General features: G+C 35.3%; 1 protein-coding gene across 4 annotated transcripts in view; it reads right to left on the reverse strand.

Annotated features, from left to right (window-relative positions):
• Positions 1-12,292, reverse strand: part of xpo1b (exportin 1 (CRM1 homolog, yeast) b) — a 27,855-nt gene extending 15,563 nt beyond the window's left edge. For 2 of the 4 annotated variants that reach the window (XM_015039948.1, XM_015039947.1), the window contains exons 1-5: positions 11,902-12,292; positions 10,400-10,531; positions 10,160-10,261; positions 4,421-4,493; positions 2,156-2,217 (exon numbers count right to left, since the gene is read on the reverse strand). In XM_015039948.1, coding sequence (XP_014895434.1) covers positions 2,156-2,217; positions 4,421-4,493; positions 10,160-10,261; positions 10,400-10,525 — 363 coding nt within the window. In that variant the 5' untranslated portion in view covers positions 10,526-10,531; positions 11,902-12,292. Of the gene's footprint in view, positions 1-2,155; positions 2,218-2,704; positions 2,754-4,420; positions 4,494-9,322; positions 9,390-9,521; positions 9,540-10,159; positions 10,262-10,399; positions 10,532-11,901 lie in introns of those variants that run through there. The other 2 variants (XM_015039950.1, XM_015039949.1) reach the window with 2 other exon arrangements.
• Positions 12,293-20,465: the final 8,173 nt, after the last annotated feature.

Raw genomic sequence — 20,465 nt, forward strand, 5'->3', positions numbered from 1 at the left:
TTTTTTCGGGTGAAAAAAAAAAAAAAAAAATTTAATTAAATTTAAAAAAAAAAAAAAAAAAAAAAAAAAAAGTTTGTAAAGAAAAATTGATGAAAATCATGTTATGCTCCTCTTTTTGTTGGTCCAGATAAATTTCACAGAAATTGTAATTTTACAAACACAAAACACTTCCAGTCCTTTAAAGTCATCTTCCGCCAAAAGTTCTTTAAAATAGAGAACATTTCCTAGACAAATAGCAAAAAAGAAGAAAAGGGAAGAGTAAAAAAAGAAAATCATGTAAAAAAAAGAAATGTATAAAAAAAAAAGAGAGAGAGAGAGAAGAGCAAATGTGGAAACAATTATTTAGATTAGTATCCACACCAAACTAAAAGTCCATCCAGTTCAGGTTGTCTAGCAACACAAACACAAAATAATACTTAAAAATAATTACAACTTAAAGTCGACACATTAAACTGAAAACCTGGTTTCCTTCTTGTTTTTCAGTAAGTTAAATACCAACATGCATAAAAAGCTTCCAGTTTGACGTCACAGAACTCCATTATTATTATTATTATTATTATTATTATGTTATCTTAAAGATATACTGTCCTATCAAAAGGTGCAGGAGTCGACTTTATGACATCAGAAACATCTGATTTATTTTAAGGTTCAGTAAAGTTAATAGAATAGTAAAGTTTACAAAAAGAGAAAAACTATAAATCGATTGAGCTTCTTTCGATTTGTAAATGCAATTGATCGATAAATTGATTTATTGCTTATTGCGGCAGGTCTAGCTGCAACTAAATTAATTTAGTAACTGATTATTGTGACGATTAATCGAATAATTGTCATAATTATTTGATTTGGGGGGAAAAACTGGCACATTCTGTAATTTTTAAATTTAAGCCTTTTACTAATAAATATTAGAGTAGAAATAAATTAAAACATGCAAATAAACAAATTCAAGTTCTTTCTTAAATAAGACAGTAAAACATTTTATTGCCTTCAGTGAAGGATTAAAGATTTATAGCAAATGATGCAAGTAAAACAGTATAAAAACATATGAAAAGCTCAACCCTTTCTGCTTTAATTATCGATTGCATTTTTGGATTAACAGTTTAATAATTACATAATTAAAGGTATTTTTTTGCAGAATTTGAACCAGTTGAAGCTAAAATTGCCATTTGAGAAGTTCTGGTTAGAACATATTTTACAGACTAAAGTTGTTTTTCAGTTTTAAATGGAAAATGTATGTATTTTTTGTATTTTTAGCTTAATTACTGGTCTGGGTGTGTTGTTATTTTAGCGAATCGCATCTTTTTGAGTCTGTATACTCCAGTTAGCGATTAATCAATGACTAAATAAGCTGACGATTATTTCAATAATCTATTAATCATGATTAATCGATTCAGCCCTACCTTTAAACTTTCATTCAAACTAGTTTTGCACATCTAGAAACAGAAATTTGTCACATTTTTCATTGTCAAACAGATAGGATTAAGAGTGTAGGTCTGGGCTTTAATTAGGCCACTGGAACACATTAATATGCTGTAATCCAAACCGTTCCATTATAATTCTGGCTGTAAGTTTACGATTGGTTTCTTTGCTCCCAACAGACTTTGGCCATGAGTTTCTTGTCTGCTTTTCTATTTAATTTGCCTTTGGCATCAATAAAGCATTTCTGAATCGATTTTGAATTTGATTAACGTTCTCCTTGTCTGGCCTGTCAGTTCAGCTGGATGGCCTCGCCTTTGCAGGTTTTCAGATATTCCACCATCTTTGGGAAGATGGTGGAGGCGTTTTATAAGCTAAATCTGCTCTTAACGTTTAACTTCTGAACAACTTTTTCCCCCCTGACCTGCTGTGCTAAGTTACACACAGGTTTACAATTTTCCAGTCAGGTGATCTCTGGAGGCAAACATTGGCACTAAACTTTATTGGAAGGTATTGAAGCAAAGAAAGGTTTTGTGCAAATACTAAAAACAACAGTTTTTTAAAAACTGCTGAAAAAGCATGTGATGGTCTATTTTTTGTTGATCTGTCATGTACAATCCAGATAAATATAACTGAAATGTTGTAATAATGTTGTAAAATGTGGAGATGTCAAAGGCACAAAACAGAAAACGGCTAACTTCCTAGACTACAGCACAACGTAAACATCTAAAGATTCACTCACCTCTACACTTGAAGCATCCGACGAAGTCTTAATAATGAGCCCAACAACATACTTTTTTATACCTGGCAAATACACAAAGGCATCAGAAGGAGAGCGTTAGCATCGCCAACAACAACATTTATGTCAACATATCCTGACATGACGAGCTGCCTGAAGCAAATTACACAATAACCCTCAAACAATCTGCTGGCATCAAGCTAACTTAACTACCTAACTTATCCCACATTTTTACACTTTAAAAAAAAAGGTGTGGCCCTCCACTTTCATACTGTTGCAAAGCCAATTGTAAACCACGAACGTTTACTGCAACTACCACTGAACTGCTGCAGGTCAGTTCAGTGGAAGTTACATTTCCTTTGTGTTTTTCTTTTTTTTTACATGCAAAACTATCAATGTGATGGGCATGTTTAAAAAAAGAAAAAACACAGAGGAAAGAAACGGTAAGTTTCAGCGCCCTCGCATTTGGCTGTGCTGGAAATGATGTGCTGGGGTGTGGTGAGAGGAGCCGAAAACGAGGCAATACTCTGACACAAGGGGGAAAAGACATACTTGCCGGTCGCCCTGCACTGGGTTTGCCACTTGAACAAAATTCAGGCATCTACGGTCAGAAGCAGGTAAGTCTTAGGTCAATGGGAAAAATGAATTTTTAGTAAACTTATAGAAGAATGGAGGGAGGCAGAATCAATTGATTTGACATTGATTACCAATTTTGTTCCATTTTCATTATTTTTGTTTCTCTCTTCAAAACAATAAAATTGAGGGCAATTTTTTATTTTTGAAGCTGTTGGTGTTAAAAAGCAAGCTGATGGGCAATTAGGCAGAAATTAAAATCTGGACACTTAACCATTTATGTTGCTTTTCATTAGCATGATAAAATTATTGCACCAATACAATGCACAGACAAGGCATCATCTGACGTTATGCATCTTTAAAAATCTATGACAGAGCATTAGGGCCAGGCTAAGATAAAAATCTAATTACGAGACTGAAGTCGCAACAATGCAAGAATAAAGTCGCAAGAACAGTAATATGAAAAGGAAGTTGTAATAATATCTAAATAAAGTTGTAATAATCCCAAAGTCATAATGCAAGAATAACATCATCTTTACCTGATTAAAGTTGTAATAATGAAGTTGCAAGTAATTTGTTGTAATATTACCAGAATAAAGTCATAATAATGCGAGAATAAAGTTTTTGTTACCAGATTAAAGTTGTAATAACACAAGAATGAAGTTGTACGTTAATCGTCGTAATGTTACTACAAGAAAGACCTAATACAATAAAAATAAAGTTGTGATGTTATCAGAACAAAGTTGTGCGATAATAGTCACAGTAATACCAACATGAATTCGTAATATGAGAATAAATTGAAGCATTACCAGAGTAAAGTTGAAATAATATGAGAATACAGTCATAATATGACCAGAATGAAGTCGCAATAGTTATACTTTGTCACTTATTTTACAAATAAGAAAATTACAGATTTTTTTTAACATCATAACATTATTATCAAACGATCATAAAGTAGTCTATTTTGAAGAAAGAACCACACGGTTTGCCAAACTGCTCACATTAGATCTTAAAAATTCTCTAAATTATTTTTTTTTTCTAATTAAACAACTTTTTCTATTAATCTACCAACTCTCTTCTGGCAATATTGCATCTTTATGCTCATAATATCATGCCTACGCTTGCTATTAAAAATAAATAAATCTCTTAGCCTGGCCCTAATATTACTTCTACTAAAAATCTACCTCAGCTACACATCAAGGCAAAAATGAACATTGAGATTTCTGGAAAAGTCTGTCTCTCTTGTGACCAGAACATTTCCCAAAAACTGCATAGGACTCTACAGGAAACAGTGGAGAGGGTAACTGCGTCAAACTACCCCTTCATCACTCCCTATGACACCAAGAGGGCAAAGCAGCAGATCAGAACTATCAGATCCCAACAAACTGACATAAAAACTCCAAGGCAGGGTGCTACCATTTCATGTCATTTAAATAGTGACAATATTCATCTACTTCTTTTAAGAGATGCCAACAAATCTAAGCGAATTTAAAAAAAAAAAAATGTTGGAGTGTTTTAGTTTTAGTTGCTTTCTCTTCTAGCTGGTCCCAAAAGTGAGTGCAAGCCAGTGGAGCAGAAAACAGTCCAGCATGCTTAGCAGGGGAATACTCTTCAACATGGCAACCACACGTCACAACATTTAAACCCACATTAAACGCAGAGTACTCTGACATCCACCACAGAATGAACTCTTACCTTCACATTGATTTCGGGGCAGAATCTTCCATCTTGTTTTGATAACTGTTTCCAGTATCTGAAGAGCATAGTACTGTAAAAATGCAACAAGGAAGCAGCATTAGCGAGGAAGAAAAAAAACTTGAATAGCACTTGAGAACAAGAACTGTGTCACCTTAATACAAACCAAAAACAGTTTGTTGTGGCCTGGATTTCTAAAATTGATTGGACTGATCCATTTCATGCAGATTTTGCACCTTGCCTATGAAAGTCTCTACACAGAGCGTTACGCTGAAAACACTGCAGATGTCCTGCTGTTACTTCCAGCATCGCACCAGTTAGCAAAAGGCACCAAAAACATATGCCGACCTATTAACCATGCAGAGCGCAGACGCCTCAGATTGAGGTCAAAAATGCTACAAAAGGCCATCTCAGGTTGGGAATCAAGAACTTGCAACTGGATATTTCACAGCGTATCATTTCAAAATTCATTTTTTAAAGTAACTGAGGCTAAAAAGACATAAATAGCTCAGGAACAGGAAACCACAGCTTTTAAAACTGCATAAAGGAGAAAGTGATGAAAGTTGTTACTTAATCAATCAAGAAGAGAGACTAGGCCTGTTAATAAGCAATAAATGAATTAATCACATTATAAACTCAAACAAACTCAATAATTTCCATTTGCATGATTAATAAATCATGCAAAAACTGGATGGTAAAAGTTTTCAGTTTGGTATTTTGGTCTCAACTAGCCCTTTCTTTGAGGGATAATTTTGTTTACAAACGCTTCATAATTTATTTTATTTCTTGTTTCTGTTGTTTTGTGTATTTTTTATATTTAAAATGTTTTGCAGTTCCAGTGTTAAATGTTCATTAGAATTTAAAGTTTATTGATTTTTGAGAATGTGTTGCAGCTTTATTATGCAGTTACAGTTATATTTTGGATTTGTTGTACGTTTTATGCTGCCGTCTTGGTCAGTTTACTCTTGGAAAAGAGATATTTTTTTATCTCAATTAGTTGTTTTTCCTGGTTAGATAAAAGATACTCACATACATTCATACCATTAAATTACTTGAAAACGGTCCAAAACAACAGTATTATTGTTTATTGCAAGAACTTTTGGGACAATTTATCGTTCGGCAAATTTGTAATCGTGACAGGACTATGACGGACTATACTTTCGTATAAATAAGCACTCAAGAATCTACACATTCACGCATTAGATGAAAACTTTTATTAGGCAGGGTGACTTTATAACACCTGGCATAATTCCTAAAAACAAGAACTGGATCTGCACGTCAGAATTTGTGGATTTCGTGTGACTTATACATTACACATGTAAGATGAAGTCTTTCTGGATAGATAACTTTCCCCCTTTCTTGTTGTAGAAATGTAGCAGGGCCTTCTTTCTTGGTTAGTTTTCCACTAGACTTGGTTTGATTGGTGACCAAAGTAGTGACATTGATTACGTTTTCAGTTTGCTTCCACGCTGCACTGTGTCAAACAAAATCTTTGAAAAACCTGTTCACCAAGAAGTACCAAAAGAAACGGCACGCAAATTTCTGAAGAAGACACTGAATGCAACTTCCTTCTCGAAGGGTAACCAAAAATGGAGCACCGTCAGATTTCAATGGTTGTAGAAATTCTCTTTTGTCTTTTGCAAAAAGCCATTTCTACCGCTACCGCTAGATTAGTGCATTTGTTTTGGTTGTATTTACCCAGAATACCTTTCACTGTAGTCCACTTTCTGGTCCGCTTTGCGTTCACAGACGCCTTAAAACTGCGCCAGAGTTCACTTCAATCGAAGTTAGATCTAGCTTTGTAGGTGGACCAGAGTTTGCGTTTTTGGTCTGCATCAGAGTTTGACAAGGTTCTTCTCTGTAGTTGTGTAAATTTACAATTCTTTTTCTTATAGTTTCACAAAGTTTTCTAAGGGGTTGATGTAACTCTAAATTGTAGGCTAATATGAGCTTTAAATTGTAGTATTTTTAGCTCGACAAATGCATTCCCCTCACAAATGTTCAGTTTTACTTACAGAATGAAAAGAAGAAAGTAATAAGTACCTATGGCTGGACGACATGGATGAAAAACACATCACGATATAAGCATTTCATATCAGTCGACATCAGTAATTATTGATTAGGTTTTTGTTTTAAGTATCTGAAATATTCCCAAACTGGTGGCGTAAACTTTCCTGTTTTAGCCACAGTTTTGACTCGACGCCGTTGTTTGTTAGTTATGAGGCACCTTGGCGAAACCTGAAACTGCTGCTGCGCAAGTTACTCAACAGGTTGTTGCTAGGTAACCAAAGAATGAGTGAGTTAGTTGATGTCACCAACTTTACTTAACTGGCCTTGAGAAGTTGAGCAACTAAACAGCTTCCTCTGACTACATCTCCCATAATGCTGTGCAGTTCTGGATTGGAGTTTAGTGAATATTCTATATATTGAATATGTATCGATACTGATCATATATCGTTATTTATTTATTGTCCAGTCCTAATTGTATGTCTTCAAAATGAGCGTTGCTTTTCTTTTTCTTATTTTGCTCATAACCTGACCCCTTTACTTTGGCATGGTGCATTGGCCTGTCGCAGTAAATCAATTAATATCATGCTAAATTAAAACGAGCTTAATAATTTTCATGTGCATGACTTAGTGTTTTGCTCTTTCCTTTATTCCTACCAAAAACTGGATCACAAAAGTCTGGTGCTTTGGTTTGATTAAAATGTTTTGTTTCTTTTTAAGAAAAATTGTATTTAGAGAAACATCAAAATTCATTTCATTTGTTGTTTCTGATATTTAAAATGTCCAGTTCCAGTGTTAAATGCTCATCAGAATTTAAAGTTTATTGATCTTTGACAATGTGTTCTTGCATTATTACGCCATAATCATTATATTACTTGAAAATGCACTCGAAAAAACAATATTATTGTTTATCGCGATTGCTTAATCCTATCCCACCTGGGCAATATGCAACATTTTAAAGTGGTAAAATGGTAATCTTACTGTAACAGTTTACATAACTTCTGACTGAATCCTTGTCCTTCCAATTGTTTCTTTGTCCATCGATGCCACAGCAATAAAAAAATTTGTTATCAATATAAGTTTTTGCTTTGTATTACATGTAGTCATAAAAGAAGACGGAAGTGAATCTAGTTTTACCGGATCATAGCAGGAAGGTGAAATGGTATTAAAAAAACAACATCGAAGCTGACAAACTGAGGCAGGAACACAAAACCAGTTCATGACATAAAAAAACAGGTGTTTAACCGCACAATAGTGGCCTGACTGAAATATTTCATTAATGTATTAATGAATGCAGAAAATATTATTAAGTGGTATTGGGGGGGTTAGAGGTCACAGGTGCAAAATCTGCAAACTTGCAGATTTTCTTTAAGTATTTATACTTCAGATTCTAAAAGCATCTAAAAATGCTTAAATCTGCCTGTTTTTATAGTTGAAATCACCAAATTAAACTTTAATAAGCAGTAATACGCATAGTGAAAGGCATCTTGGTCCTACAGCAGAACCTTCCTTATCTACAGTCAATCAGAGACGAAGTAAATAAATGCCGCTCCTGGATTGGCTGGTGTCGAGTAGCGAAGCGCCTCTGTATTTCAGCTTCCCAATCTGGATTTTCTTTGGATTATTTCATATTTGCTTTACAAACAAAATGTGCGAAATAGGAGTGTTTTCCAAGAACAATTTGCAGAAAAAAAAGAATCAGTGAAAACTGAACTGTGAACACTGTAATTCAGCTAACAATGTTAAAACTAAAAAATTTGAGGGAAATCCGTTACCATTGCAATGATACCAATACATACCCTATGTTAAATTAAATAAATATACATGGGCATGACTGAAGTGATTCCTCTACAGAGTGGCACCATTTTACACCCATTAATCTCTATAGAAACCAACACTTAAATTTTTTAGCGCATTAATCACCCCTAACCTTGTACACTTTAACAAAGAGGTTACTATTGCATAGAGATGTGCCTGTCCTCAGATTCAGTTAAAAGGTTGAGGTGTGAGCTAAACCAGACCTAAATAGGAGAATAAAGCCTAACGCATTTTTATTTAAGAAAGTATTATCCACTAATCCCAGCATAAAAATCCTAATTTGAAAATTAGCTCCAAACAATGCAATGTTTTTGATACCCAATCCAAGATCAGGCCTTTTTTCCAACTTAAATGTGTTGAATTGTTACTTCATCTTATCATTTATAACCCAAACTATGTTTCTTTATCTGGTGCGTCATAAAGAACAGCGAGACCAGCCGCAGGTTAAGTTCTACAAAAAAAGCAAATAAAACATTTACTTCAGAGACATCACTGTTTCTTGAGTTGACTGTTTCAACGGTAGGGATCATCAGTTCAAGAGATCATGAATTTTAGAGGGGGGAAAAAAATAAAGGAATGACTTGTAGAATAGGATGTTATTAAAGCAGGATCACCAAAGTGCTACAGACAATAGATGCTGAGAGATTAAAGGTGAAATCTCCTTACAGGCACAGTGACAGTGCAACACTCACAGGTGTCAAGTGAATGGCAGAACACATGGATTGATGCGTTTTTATTTCACCTTTAACTCCGAAAGTGCAAAACCAGCACAGGAGGCAAGAAGAGAAACTCCCAAATCCTGTCTAACATTTGCTACCATAAAAGATCCTGTCCATTTTTTTAATTGAGGTAAACAAAAGAAAGGAGAATAAAAGGAAAGATGAGAAGTAAAGAAGAGAGCGTAGTCAGGAACAGAGCCGTGATCCCTACAGCTGAAATTAAATCATTTCAAAATTGTCTCAGCACAATGGATCCTACTGACTGCAGCCTGCACTCCCCCTCTGTCCAGTGAAACAGATGCAGGAAAAAAAATGGATGAACAGAATTCAGTCAAAAGTAATTTAAAAAAGGGTAGACCTTTTGGAGGCCTGCCGTCAAAGCCTAGCTGTGTCAAGATGCACGGGATGACACACCCTCTTTCTTCCTATTACAAGCCATAAACATAATGGAACATTGTGATTAATATCAAATAGTCACAACCTGAATGTATTACATTAAATATATATTACAATTACTTTAATTCCAGACCAAAAGCCAAATGTTTGAAGGTGTTTACCTTTGGCTTCCTCTCTTCTTCTACTCATTTGGCAAATTACATATTTAAACCTAGAAAAGTACTATTAACATGTCAACTCAGACATCAGCGACTCATTAAAAGAAATCTTACAGAAACAAAAACAAAACACATTTAAACAATGCATATGTTCATATTACTTTGAGGAAGCTGCACTTGAAATGTTTTCAAAGTTGGAGTCAGTTTCACTTTTGCAATTCTGGCTCTCTTAGGGTTAAAAAACAAAATGAAAGTCGATGGATTCAGTTCTCTGAGTGCCCAAAGCCGTAAACTAAAATGACATTTGTTTAATTCTACTCATGAATTGGATGAAGTTTAAAAAACTGTGCCAGATTTGTAAATGAGAGAAATGCTGCTGGCTTTTATGTGCTTCAAATGTTTATCTGGGTGGTTCAGGTTCTCTTTTTTTTTTTCTTTCATTTGAGTAACTTGTGCAAGTTAGGGCATGGGTAAACTTTCTAAATAAGCCATGTGTGCATAGCTAAATGGCTAACAAGGTATAGTACTTTATCAATACATGATAAAGATCTTCTAATATGCTTTTTGTTCAAATAGAAATCTTCCTCAAAGCAAACTTAAATGCATTTCCAGCTGCACTTTCTGAATTATGGCGAGCTTACTTTGGTGTTCATGTTTTGCGAGAACTCCAGGATGGTGTCCACTCTTGTCCACGCATCTGGATGCTCTTTTAAGTGTGTCAACACTTCCTGCGCCATTCTTTGCTGTGATACAAAAACGAAGGGAACTTCTCAAGGTTCATCCCAACAAAACAGTTTATTTTAAAGAGGAGAATATGGTAAGAGAGATTAGATTGTCGATTATTCTGGGTCCTGTTTGGGTTAATGAAGCCAACAACGTACCTGAGGTCCCACGCCATGATATAGGCAGTTCACAACATTATCCAGCAAGTTGATATCCAATTTCTGGTTGAAGTCCAGCAGCTGTTGTGCTGCATGGTCTGCCAACATTGTCATAACTGCTGGCATAGAGTTCTGTAACAAGGACAGGGAGGGGGTCATGAATGCACAGAGCACAGTCAGTGGGCAAAGTCATGTGAACCATGCGTTTGGAAATGAGTCCAAACAGCTGACCGTGTCACAAACATCATTTAGAGAGCTGTCACTTTGAGAAATTGAACTTGTGGTGTCATATGTCTGACAATGTTTTGGAGGAAATAAGACAAATGGATGAAGAAATTTCATTCACCCGCCTATGCTTATTCTGGGTTATTAAGCAGAATAATAACTCTTGATATCATACCCAGACTGGACTAAACACCAAAACGACTGAAGATGTAAATTAAACAAGTGATAGGCTGCAAAATTTGACTATTAAAAGGTAAAATAGGCCAACATTGATTAGCAAAGTTGAGCAAGCAACAGAAAACCAAAAGTCAATGACTTTGCTTAGTTTGTGTAGACCAGACGTTTCACAGTTTCCTCTTATATGACCCTTAGCATGAGGTTTGAAGCAAGCTCGCTTATAACACAGCAAGGGCTAAAGTCACACTTAATTAAGGTTTTAACGAGCCACGTGCCGGATATACAAAGCGACGTCATATTGTTTACATCTGCATGTAATGGAATTCAGTCCAAAAACAGACTCCAGCACAAATCCAAGGCTGGAAATATACACTCAATCTGACATGGAGCTCAGTAGGAAGTTATTCCCAATATCTCTACCGAGACGGGTGTAAACAACGCGCACACGGTGCTATAATTAGCCCGCAAATGACGCTCCATTTGAAGCTAGTCGTTACACGAACTGGTCACATGTGGTCCTTTCACTGCTCACTACAACCACTCCCACCAAGGATGCCAGAGACAGAGGACGCCCATGCAAACACGTTACTATCAAGCTGTATCATCACCACTATGAAGTTAGTGTGCATTATTCTTGATGCGAAACTATTTGCGGCATTGCTTGGATACAGACAGCAGAGATTACGATGCGCACCTAGCAACATAAACTTAACATCCGCTCGGATCACGCGCAGGAGTGGATGCTGCTACAGTCAGTGGGAGAGGCGAGGGTTTAACCAGAAAGCACATGGTTTCTTATTCATCTGCGTTGTCGCACTTTTTGCTACAATTTCTCCCTATGAAAAAAGTTACAGCACTTTTCCCCCTGACTGCTAACATTAGCTTAAACTAATACAGTTGCGAACGCTAGCTAGCGGTCAGTCAATGGCTGCTTGGTTATCCCTACTGATGCTGGCAGTGCCATCCGAATTAACTTGTTTTCAAAAACACCGTGACAATATAATGTAGCGCTTAAATAGCATATATAAATATCCCTACAAATATATGCATTTTAATACTAAAAAAACACAGCAGGTTTGCAGTTAACCCTGGTTACCTACCTAAAAGTCCAAGGCTCTGACTCAAAAGAGCGGCGTTTGCCAAAAGAAGCTACAAGGTTAACAGTGAGGCACTTCACTGTTAATTTGGAAAGATTTCCTATTTTTGCTGCTGTTTCAGCGTTGACTAAATCCAGCTCCAGCAGCGAATGATGCCTAGCTGCTAAGAATGTTAGATTCCCAAAACTACAGTTACGGAAAACCGAGCGAGCTTCCTTTCCGATACATTTTACGAAAAAATAAAAGTAAAACCTTGATTCACTTATTAATTCGTTACTCTTGTGATTTTTCCGGCGGGGCGGTATAAAGGTTGTGGTGCCTGCGCCTCCTCTCCTCTCTCAAGCAACTAACTCACAACCGGTTGAAACCGGTTCAGACTGGGAGATTCCATCTCGGTTTAGTTTTCAGCCGATGGCGCCGCGTAAAAGTTTGGACCTAGATTCCGCCCACCTAGCGCGCTGATTGGCTGAAACCATGACGGAGACTCCCTTCTCGGAGTCCCATTGGCTAGATGAACTGTCAGTCTATTTCAATTCGCTCAAGCGCCCACGCGACTTCTCCGCCCGGAGAGAAAAAGAGGGCAGACTCCCATGCAGAGTGGACTTCTGCACGATTCAGCGCATCAAACTCAATATTCTCTCATTTAAATGGTATTTTTCTTTATTTATATCATTAATAAGTTAACAAAATGCATTACAACCCAGGCATACTTCACAAAATTAGCAAAACAAGCCCACTTTTACGATTATAACCCTTCGGAGTGAATGTTCTGCTACTTTTTAAGGCAACATACCCTGCAATGACAGCGACTGTCACATTCAGGTAACACTAGAGGGGCTGAACGATATGATGAACCGCAAGCGCCATTCATTTGCCTGTTGCTTGTAAGCTGGTAATTTTCCACCAGCCACGAGTGGGAGTGGTTACGCGATCACCGGGGTTAGAAAGCGACCTCAAGGAGATTTTGGCTCCTCTTGAGTGACTGACAGCCCTGCGGAGATAGAGGAGACTGCAAATATATCAGTGTCAGCAGCATCATAGGCAGGACATGTAGCGACGTGCTGTGTATTTTCTTGCAAATTAGGAGGTTTTAATGCACAGAGAGGATGCAAACATGACAGCGTGCTTTTTTTTCTTCCTCCTGCGCTGCGGTCACGTGGTGCCGCGCGGTTCTTGATGGAAAAATACTGGGATTTCGTGTGTAGAGGAGAGAGTACACAACCCAATAAAGTCACTCGGAAAGGATTTTTTTTTTCTCTCAAAATGCCATTTACCCAGCAACACTGTCAACGCTTATTTTTTTTGTCATGATTTGCATTTTTTCCATACCCAATTAGATGCAATATGTATTTGTGAATGACATTTTTCAACCTCTATCCAAAAACTAAGCCAAAAAGCATGTAGTCTTACACTTAATCACAAACATAGACACAAACATCTATAATAAACAAATCAAAGCAGTTAAATTATTTGAATAATTCATTTACAGAAAGAAAAATAATAGATTTATTACATAGTAGCATATTTAAATCACTTGTTTGTGACTTTAAGCTTGAAAAATAATTTTGCTACGAATATTACAGACTAATTAAAAAGGATCTTCTAACACAAATTTTCATTGCTTAAGGAGATTACAACATGGAAAGTTAAGTGGAAGGAAAACAATTAGGGAAAAAGCTCCCTAAACAATGCTGATCATAGAGTTTCAGGAAGTTGTATGATACATTAACTGTGATTAGGGTCAATGTTTAATGAGCCACGAGACAGGTGTATCAACAGCTGTCACATTCTGTTGATAACCTTCAAAGAGCGTCGTTTTTATGGAGTGTTACTCGCGAAAATGAGAGACTCGCCGTTTACAGTGTGCTTTTTGCAAGCATATTAATGGAAAGTTGAGTGGAGGGAACAACAAGAATTTAGAGGAGATTCACAATGAATCCTAAGTGGTCTTTTCCAAAAAATAAGATGGTTTTGCATTTTATTTGTAAATTAATTTTGGAAATAGCACGGGAGGAACAGAATCTACATATGCTGACACATTTATGGAGATAAATACCTGCCTATATGACCATTGTATCACTTTTGACTAATTAGCTATCTTACTAGCCTCATCTAGAAGCCCATAGTGAATTTATAAAGTGTTGTTGAGAAGAGAGACATAAGAGTCAACAAGAGTCCATTAATGCAGAAATTCATGCCAAAGGAAACTCAACTACTGAGTGCATATGATCTGCTGTACATGCAAATACTTTTTGGTAGGTTGAGATTTCTGTATTTTTAAATAGAAATTTTTATTGCTCTATGTACATTTTCTAAGACTAGACTTTTATACTGAAGCCATAATAATTAATCAAAACTGTGAAAAAAATATGTGACAGTTTTTTGTCCGTATTGCGAAGCTCTACTTCCAGCAAGAATTCAAATCTTCTAAATTTTAATATGAAGTCTGAATTCAATCCAATAAAATTTAATTCTGTATTAGTTTAGAGTAGCCCTAACTTCAAAATTGATGCATTTTCTCTACTTTTAAAGCAATTTAATTGTCTCTTTCAATTATGTTTCTTTGGAGTTTTCCAAGACGTTTGCACATTACTAACACCACTTAAAATCAGCTTGTAGTTTCTAAATTCACCATGTGTCAGCAGTGCAACCTTCAAGGAAGTGCATCTTAAGATTTAACTGATGCTGCCAAGGAGAAGTGAAAAGCTTTATCCACACCCTTTCTGCAAGATTTTGATTTTGTTGTTTCACCTGTCATGTTCCGCCACCACCGGTGTGACCGCGTCCTTGGAGCAGACGCAGTCACCCAGCCCGTCCCAGTTGGCCTATATATCCCAGAGTCTTTGTTATTAATAAACAAGATTTCAAAGCCTATTATCTTTCCTGGAGAGCCACTGAAGAAGCTGCGACTGGCTGTGTGTACGCTGCTTTTAACGCCACAGATCCGGCTCGCAGGTTCAGTGCTGGTTCTCTTCTGGATGAAGCCAAAAGAGAGATGCTGCTGAAGGTAACTTTGTGCACTGAATTCAGCAAGTACGAAAAGCCAAAAGACAAAAAGCTACAACAACAAAAACCCACAATGCAACAACAAAATACCACTATGCAACTAAGAAAAGCCACAACACAACCAAGAAAAGCCACAACACAACCAAAAAAAGCCACAACTCAACTAAGAAAAACCACAATGAATCAACAAATACCACAACACAACAGAAGCCAGAACACTTTAACAAAAGCATTTCTTTAAATCTCTTCAACACAATGCGGCGGTTCAGCCCATACTGTCGATAAATCTGTGTTGTAGCTCACTGAACTCCAGCTCCATTTCCTTGTAAATCATCCTAAGACTTAAAGCTTTTTTCCTTCCACTCAACTTTCCAGTGAACTTTCCACTTGAACAAAGCCACCTCCTAGCCTTCCGTCCTCATAAAAGTTGCCAGTGATTGTCTCCTAGTCAATATCAATCCAGCATTGATGTGTAGACCCAAACATAACATTTCTGAATTAAAACAAACCCTTTTTTTTTATTATCAATGTGTCATATTAAAATTTTCTGAAAAAACTGTGAGCCATAAAAATTATACTGCAACATTTCTGGATTGAATATATTTTATTTTATCTCTTGTAATAATTAATTCCACAATGTGTGTGTCTATTTTCTGATTCTCAGATGCTATAAATTAAATTAAATGAACATCTACCTGCATCACAAATGAAAACAGACTTTTCTAGTAACGAACAGAGCGCTCCACTTTTCAGGAAAATATCAATCAAGTCGATTAAACATGTCTAAAGTCCTTCTGAGTATTGAGTGCAAGATAAGATATTTTCATACAGGTTTGCAGAAGGCTTCAGCTTCGATAACTGTTGTGGTTTATCATTTACATGACCTGCATGATCACACAGCTGCACGCCCCGACTGATTTTGACTGTGTCATTGGTTATGCAAATAAAGAAGCACGCAGGTTGAAATTGCAGAGTGTTTTTATCATAAACAACTTTATAGAGAAAAGAAATTAATGCATAAACAGTACGATGGAAATCCACAAACCTGCATGTCATTGTGTTCATGTTTTCTGGTATTTGCCCCTATTTACTCTAAGGAAAACATTAATGGAACCATGTTTTTCTTAGGGTTAAAGGTTCCAGTAATGGTTCAAATTTGGATAAGTGTTAATGCACTATTGGGCAGAAGTGGGAAAAGTGCCAAAAACATAGTACTCAAGTAAGAGTGACAATACTTCAACTTGTTTTTACTCAAGTAAGAGTACAAAGTAGCAATAAATTATTCAAGTAAGAGTAAAAAGTATTTGGCAAAAAGTCTATTCACGTACCGATCAAATTATTAATCATTTAATATTTAAAAATTACATAATCAGACAGACCAAAAGGTAAAGTTAAGTGGAAATTTTGGTATCTTAGGAACAAAAAATATAATAATTTATATAAGTAACAAAAATATAACTAAATCAGACAAAATAAATTGTTTCCAAATCAGTTTCTTTCAACCAAAAACTCATGAAACTGTGACAGAAGCTGCAGGTGTGTATCTGTGTCTGGTGAATTTATGGTTAAAACATGTTTGTTTTTCATTCAGTGGGTGGAAAATCCAGAAATTTTACTCAAGTAAGAGTAAAAATACTTCATGAGGCCCTTTTAGGACAAAAATGATGTTTTCTCACACACACTACTACAGACTCACACAAGGCTAAAATTAAACATATACACTATTAAAGTATCATATTATATGTATGAGAGAAAATATAGTTTTTGTCCTAAACAGCCCCTCATAATACTTCATAATAAAATTACTCAAGTAATAGTAAAAAGTATCAATTCTATTCAAAGTACATCTTATTTTTAAAAAAAGTTATTAAAGGAAATGTAACTAGTTACTACCCAACCAAAATGAATGTAAGTCAATGCAATGTCTAATTAGGATATAAATACAAAGTCTTAAGCAATACTTTAAGCAAGTTTGATGCTAATAAAAAGTTAAATTAACGCATACAAACATAGAAGGATGCGTTTTTTTGACTTAAAATTAAAGTTTTTACAACTTTATGGCACAATAATGCTGATTTCCTGTAAAAGTAAATGCCATTACAGAAGTTTTCCAGCCCTTTTCCTGCTTCTACTCCACACAAATGGGAATTTCTCTCAGTGCACTGCTGGAATTTATCATCAAACTTGTGCGAAGTTTGGAAGTGAGTAACTTCAAATCAGGCGCAGGCTGGTTAAATCTTGTTCTTTCTGGTTAGACCTCAGTAGTCCATTTACATATATTCTCATTGCATCACACTGGGGGGCTGACCTCCATGAGGTAATCACCAGAAAAAAAAATGTTGTGCTGGCTCATACTGCTCTTGTCCTGTTGCCTGAATGGTCGTCTTGGTATGCAGCAGGGAAAAGGAGAAACAAACTGTCTGACTCAAAGTACGGGGGTTGTTATTGTGCAATGTAGTCACACAGGATATTCTGAAGAAAAGCGCTCAGCTTACTTGGTTTTACTTGACAGAGTTGTTTGGGTCAGAAGTGGGAAAAGGAGTCCAAATATACCTTTTGTATTTGGCTATTAGTTCTTTACTGGTAAAGAACTAATAGCGCCCTCTTCCGCAATCAGAGATTAAAGAGAGTGTTTCATTGTCCTACAGCGCCCTCTGCTGGAAGCACAACATAAGAGCATTAAAATACTCATGGCCAGACTGAATTAGTACATTTCTATGACGGCGTCAGAGGGTCACAGTTGATAGAAAAACTAATAGTAAATTTCCGCCAAAAATCTCCGAAATTTTGAGATTAATCTCAGAAATTTTCAAGAAAAACCTCGGAAATGTGTGAGATTGAAAAGTCAAACATTTCTTACAATAATAATAAAAATAAAAACTAGAAAATTTTGAGATTAAACTCAGAAACGTTCAAGAAAAAACATAGGATTTTCTGAGCTCCAAAAGTTGAAAATTTGCAAGAAAAAAATCAGAAATTTTGAAATTAACCTAAAAAAATTAGTAATTTCTAATAAACATTTTAAAGGTTGTTGGGTTTTTTTTTTTTTACAGAATGACCAAAAATCAAATCAGCAGGCTGATTGTTATCAAAAAGAAACAAATCTGCCTTAATTCACTGCTCTCTTCTTGTGTTAGCAAGAATAAACTTTTAATAAAAAGCTTGCAGCCATTATCAATTTGCTTTAAAATGGACTCTCCTGCATTAAACTGAGGCAAATAATATCATGACTGAAGCAAGTTTTCATGATGAGATGATCAGATGCAGAGAAGAAGACTACAGAGAATACAAAAATATGCTAGCAGAGGATTTTATTTGGTAAATGATCAAGGTGAAAGTATTTCTGTCACGCTAAATAAAGTGACCTACTCTGTGTTTGTAGTTTTCTCCTTCCAGAAAGCTGTCTCACACTGTCATCTCTTCCAGATTCCTCAAACAAAAATATATTTATTTTTTGTCCAACTGCAGCTCACAGTTGAACTGACGATTTATGGACGTCACCAAACAACATATCAAGTGTTATTTTAAGAATATATAAATATTTATACATGTTATATGATTAACTACAATGTAGGTACAATTTTCATTAAAGAAGAGAATGTCCTGCTATACAATGAGGAAATTTTGCATTAATTGTTTGAACATTCCTATCAAGTCTAATACAGAATTTTACCATGTTCATCATGTTTAATTTATTTTAATTTCTATTAATACGAAACTGAAATTTTCTGTATTTTTACAGTATTTCTCCAGAGACATTCAAAAACATTTTAAACAACATTTCTCTTGTTGAAAAACTGAAATTGTATCGTATTTTAATTGCCTATCTCCTGGTACATTCAGAAGCATTTCTGTTGTTTAAAAACTGAAATTTCCATATTTTTACATTTCTCAAACATTAACATGAACACAAGAAAAAAACCTGTTAGAAGTATGAACAGAAAGTTTTCACATTTTAGTATATTTACCCATTTTTATGTTTTTTTTTCTTTTACAATCTAGAGGGAAAGAAGGTTATCAAAAAGTAGAAAACAGATTAATTGTTGGAACAAAAGCTTCTGTATCCATGAGCAAGTAAAGATAAACTACTAAAGGTGTCTGTTGCAGGATCTGTTCTTTAAGGTTTGTGTCCACTTTTCTGTGAATGACAAAAGCTTTCTGATTCTGGAGACTATTCTTAAACTGACAGAAAACAGCTGTGCTTCACCAACATGTTGATAAGAAACATATTTCACAATTCATTGGTCCACAGTTGGCCGCAGGGAGGCGCTGTTGTTTGCACTTTTGCCTTGTCTTGGTTCACATGTTCCAGATAATTTCTACATAAAAAAAAAACTTACGGCTTTCTGTTAATTTACGCAAGTAATCAAATTTAAATAAAAACAACACTTATAAACTGGCCTCTACTCTGAGGTTTTTTTTTTTTTTTTACGTTTTTCTAGATAACAACACTGTGTTCTATTTTTGCACATTTAAGGTCAGATTTAAACATAATCAGACCCTGAGAACAAACACATAATTGAATCCAGCAATTTAGCACTGAATTGTGTTTATTTGTTTGTTTTGATCCGTGTGGTCCATTCGAGCTCCTAAAACAAAACATAAGCAAATATAAAATATAACAGTCAAAAATTCAATGAATAGGCTTCTAATTAGGGATGAAAGTAATCGATTAGTGAGTTAAAAATGAGTTTTCTCTTGCGTCAAGACGGTTGACCATCTTTCAATAACATGAAGGGCGAAATTATTCATAATGCTGAATTTTTAAAAAGAATATATTTTAACAAAAAAATATATTTTCTAACTGTAACGGCGATTGTTTGTCAAACCAAACATCCAACAAAGTTCCAATAAGCCACTGAGACACTGGGGTCAAGTATTTTAACGCAGGCAAAGAAGGTTCAGGATCCAACTTGTAACTTGTTGTTCATGATTTATTTTGACATCTTTGCAAAACAAAAAAAAGGAACAATTACAGAGTTCAAACGTCCTTTTGTTTTCTCTGCTTCCTTGCACTGGTAAAAACCATAGGCCCCTAACCCAAATGCCTGCTGGTCCTTTACCAGGCCCCTACATTTATAGAAAGCGGGCCCACCCGCATCACTTCCTGTTTACTTAAAAAATATCAATAAGAAAAATAATAAAACAAAAGATAAATTAAATCAACAATTATTAACTTACAAATAAATTCTGTAAATAATACAAAAAATATACATTTAAGAACAAACTAACAAAATTCAAATGGATAAAGAATATAAACAATAAATAGCTCCAACACTAACAATTTTAACAATTGTTAAAAATTGCTTAACAATTTTTAATAAACGATTTTGACTATTTTTAACTATTATAATTCTTTCATAACTTGGACATATTTGGACCGTTTGTCTCTCCTCTTAATCTTCTTCGTTTGATAATAAATGGTTCGGCTTAAGAATGACCAGTGGCGTCCTCTGCTGGATAGAGGTCAAACTACAAAATTTAAAGAAGGTCTGAGGTGCAGTATGTAACTTTTATAAAAAAATATTTTTTAAAGTATTTGTTGACGCTATCACTATGTT

The sequence above is a fragment of the Poecilia latipinna genome, unplaced genomic scaffold, assembly GCF_001443285.1.
Source record: "Poecilia latipinna isolate Pla-1442-1.1 unplaced genomic scaffold, P_latipinna-1.0 Scaffold490, whole genome shotgun sequence".
NCBI lineage: Eukaryota > Metazoa > Chordata > Actinopteri > Cyprinodontiformes > Poeciliidae > Poecilia > Poecilia latipinna.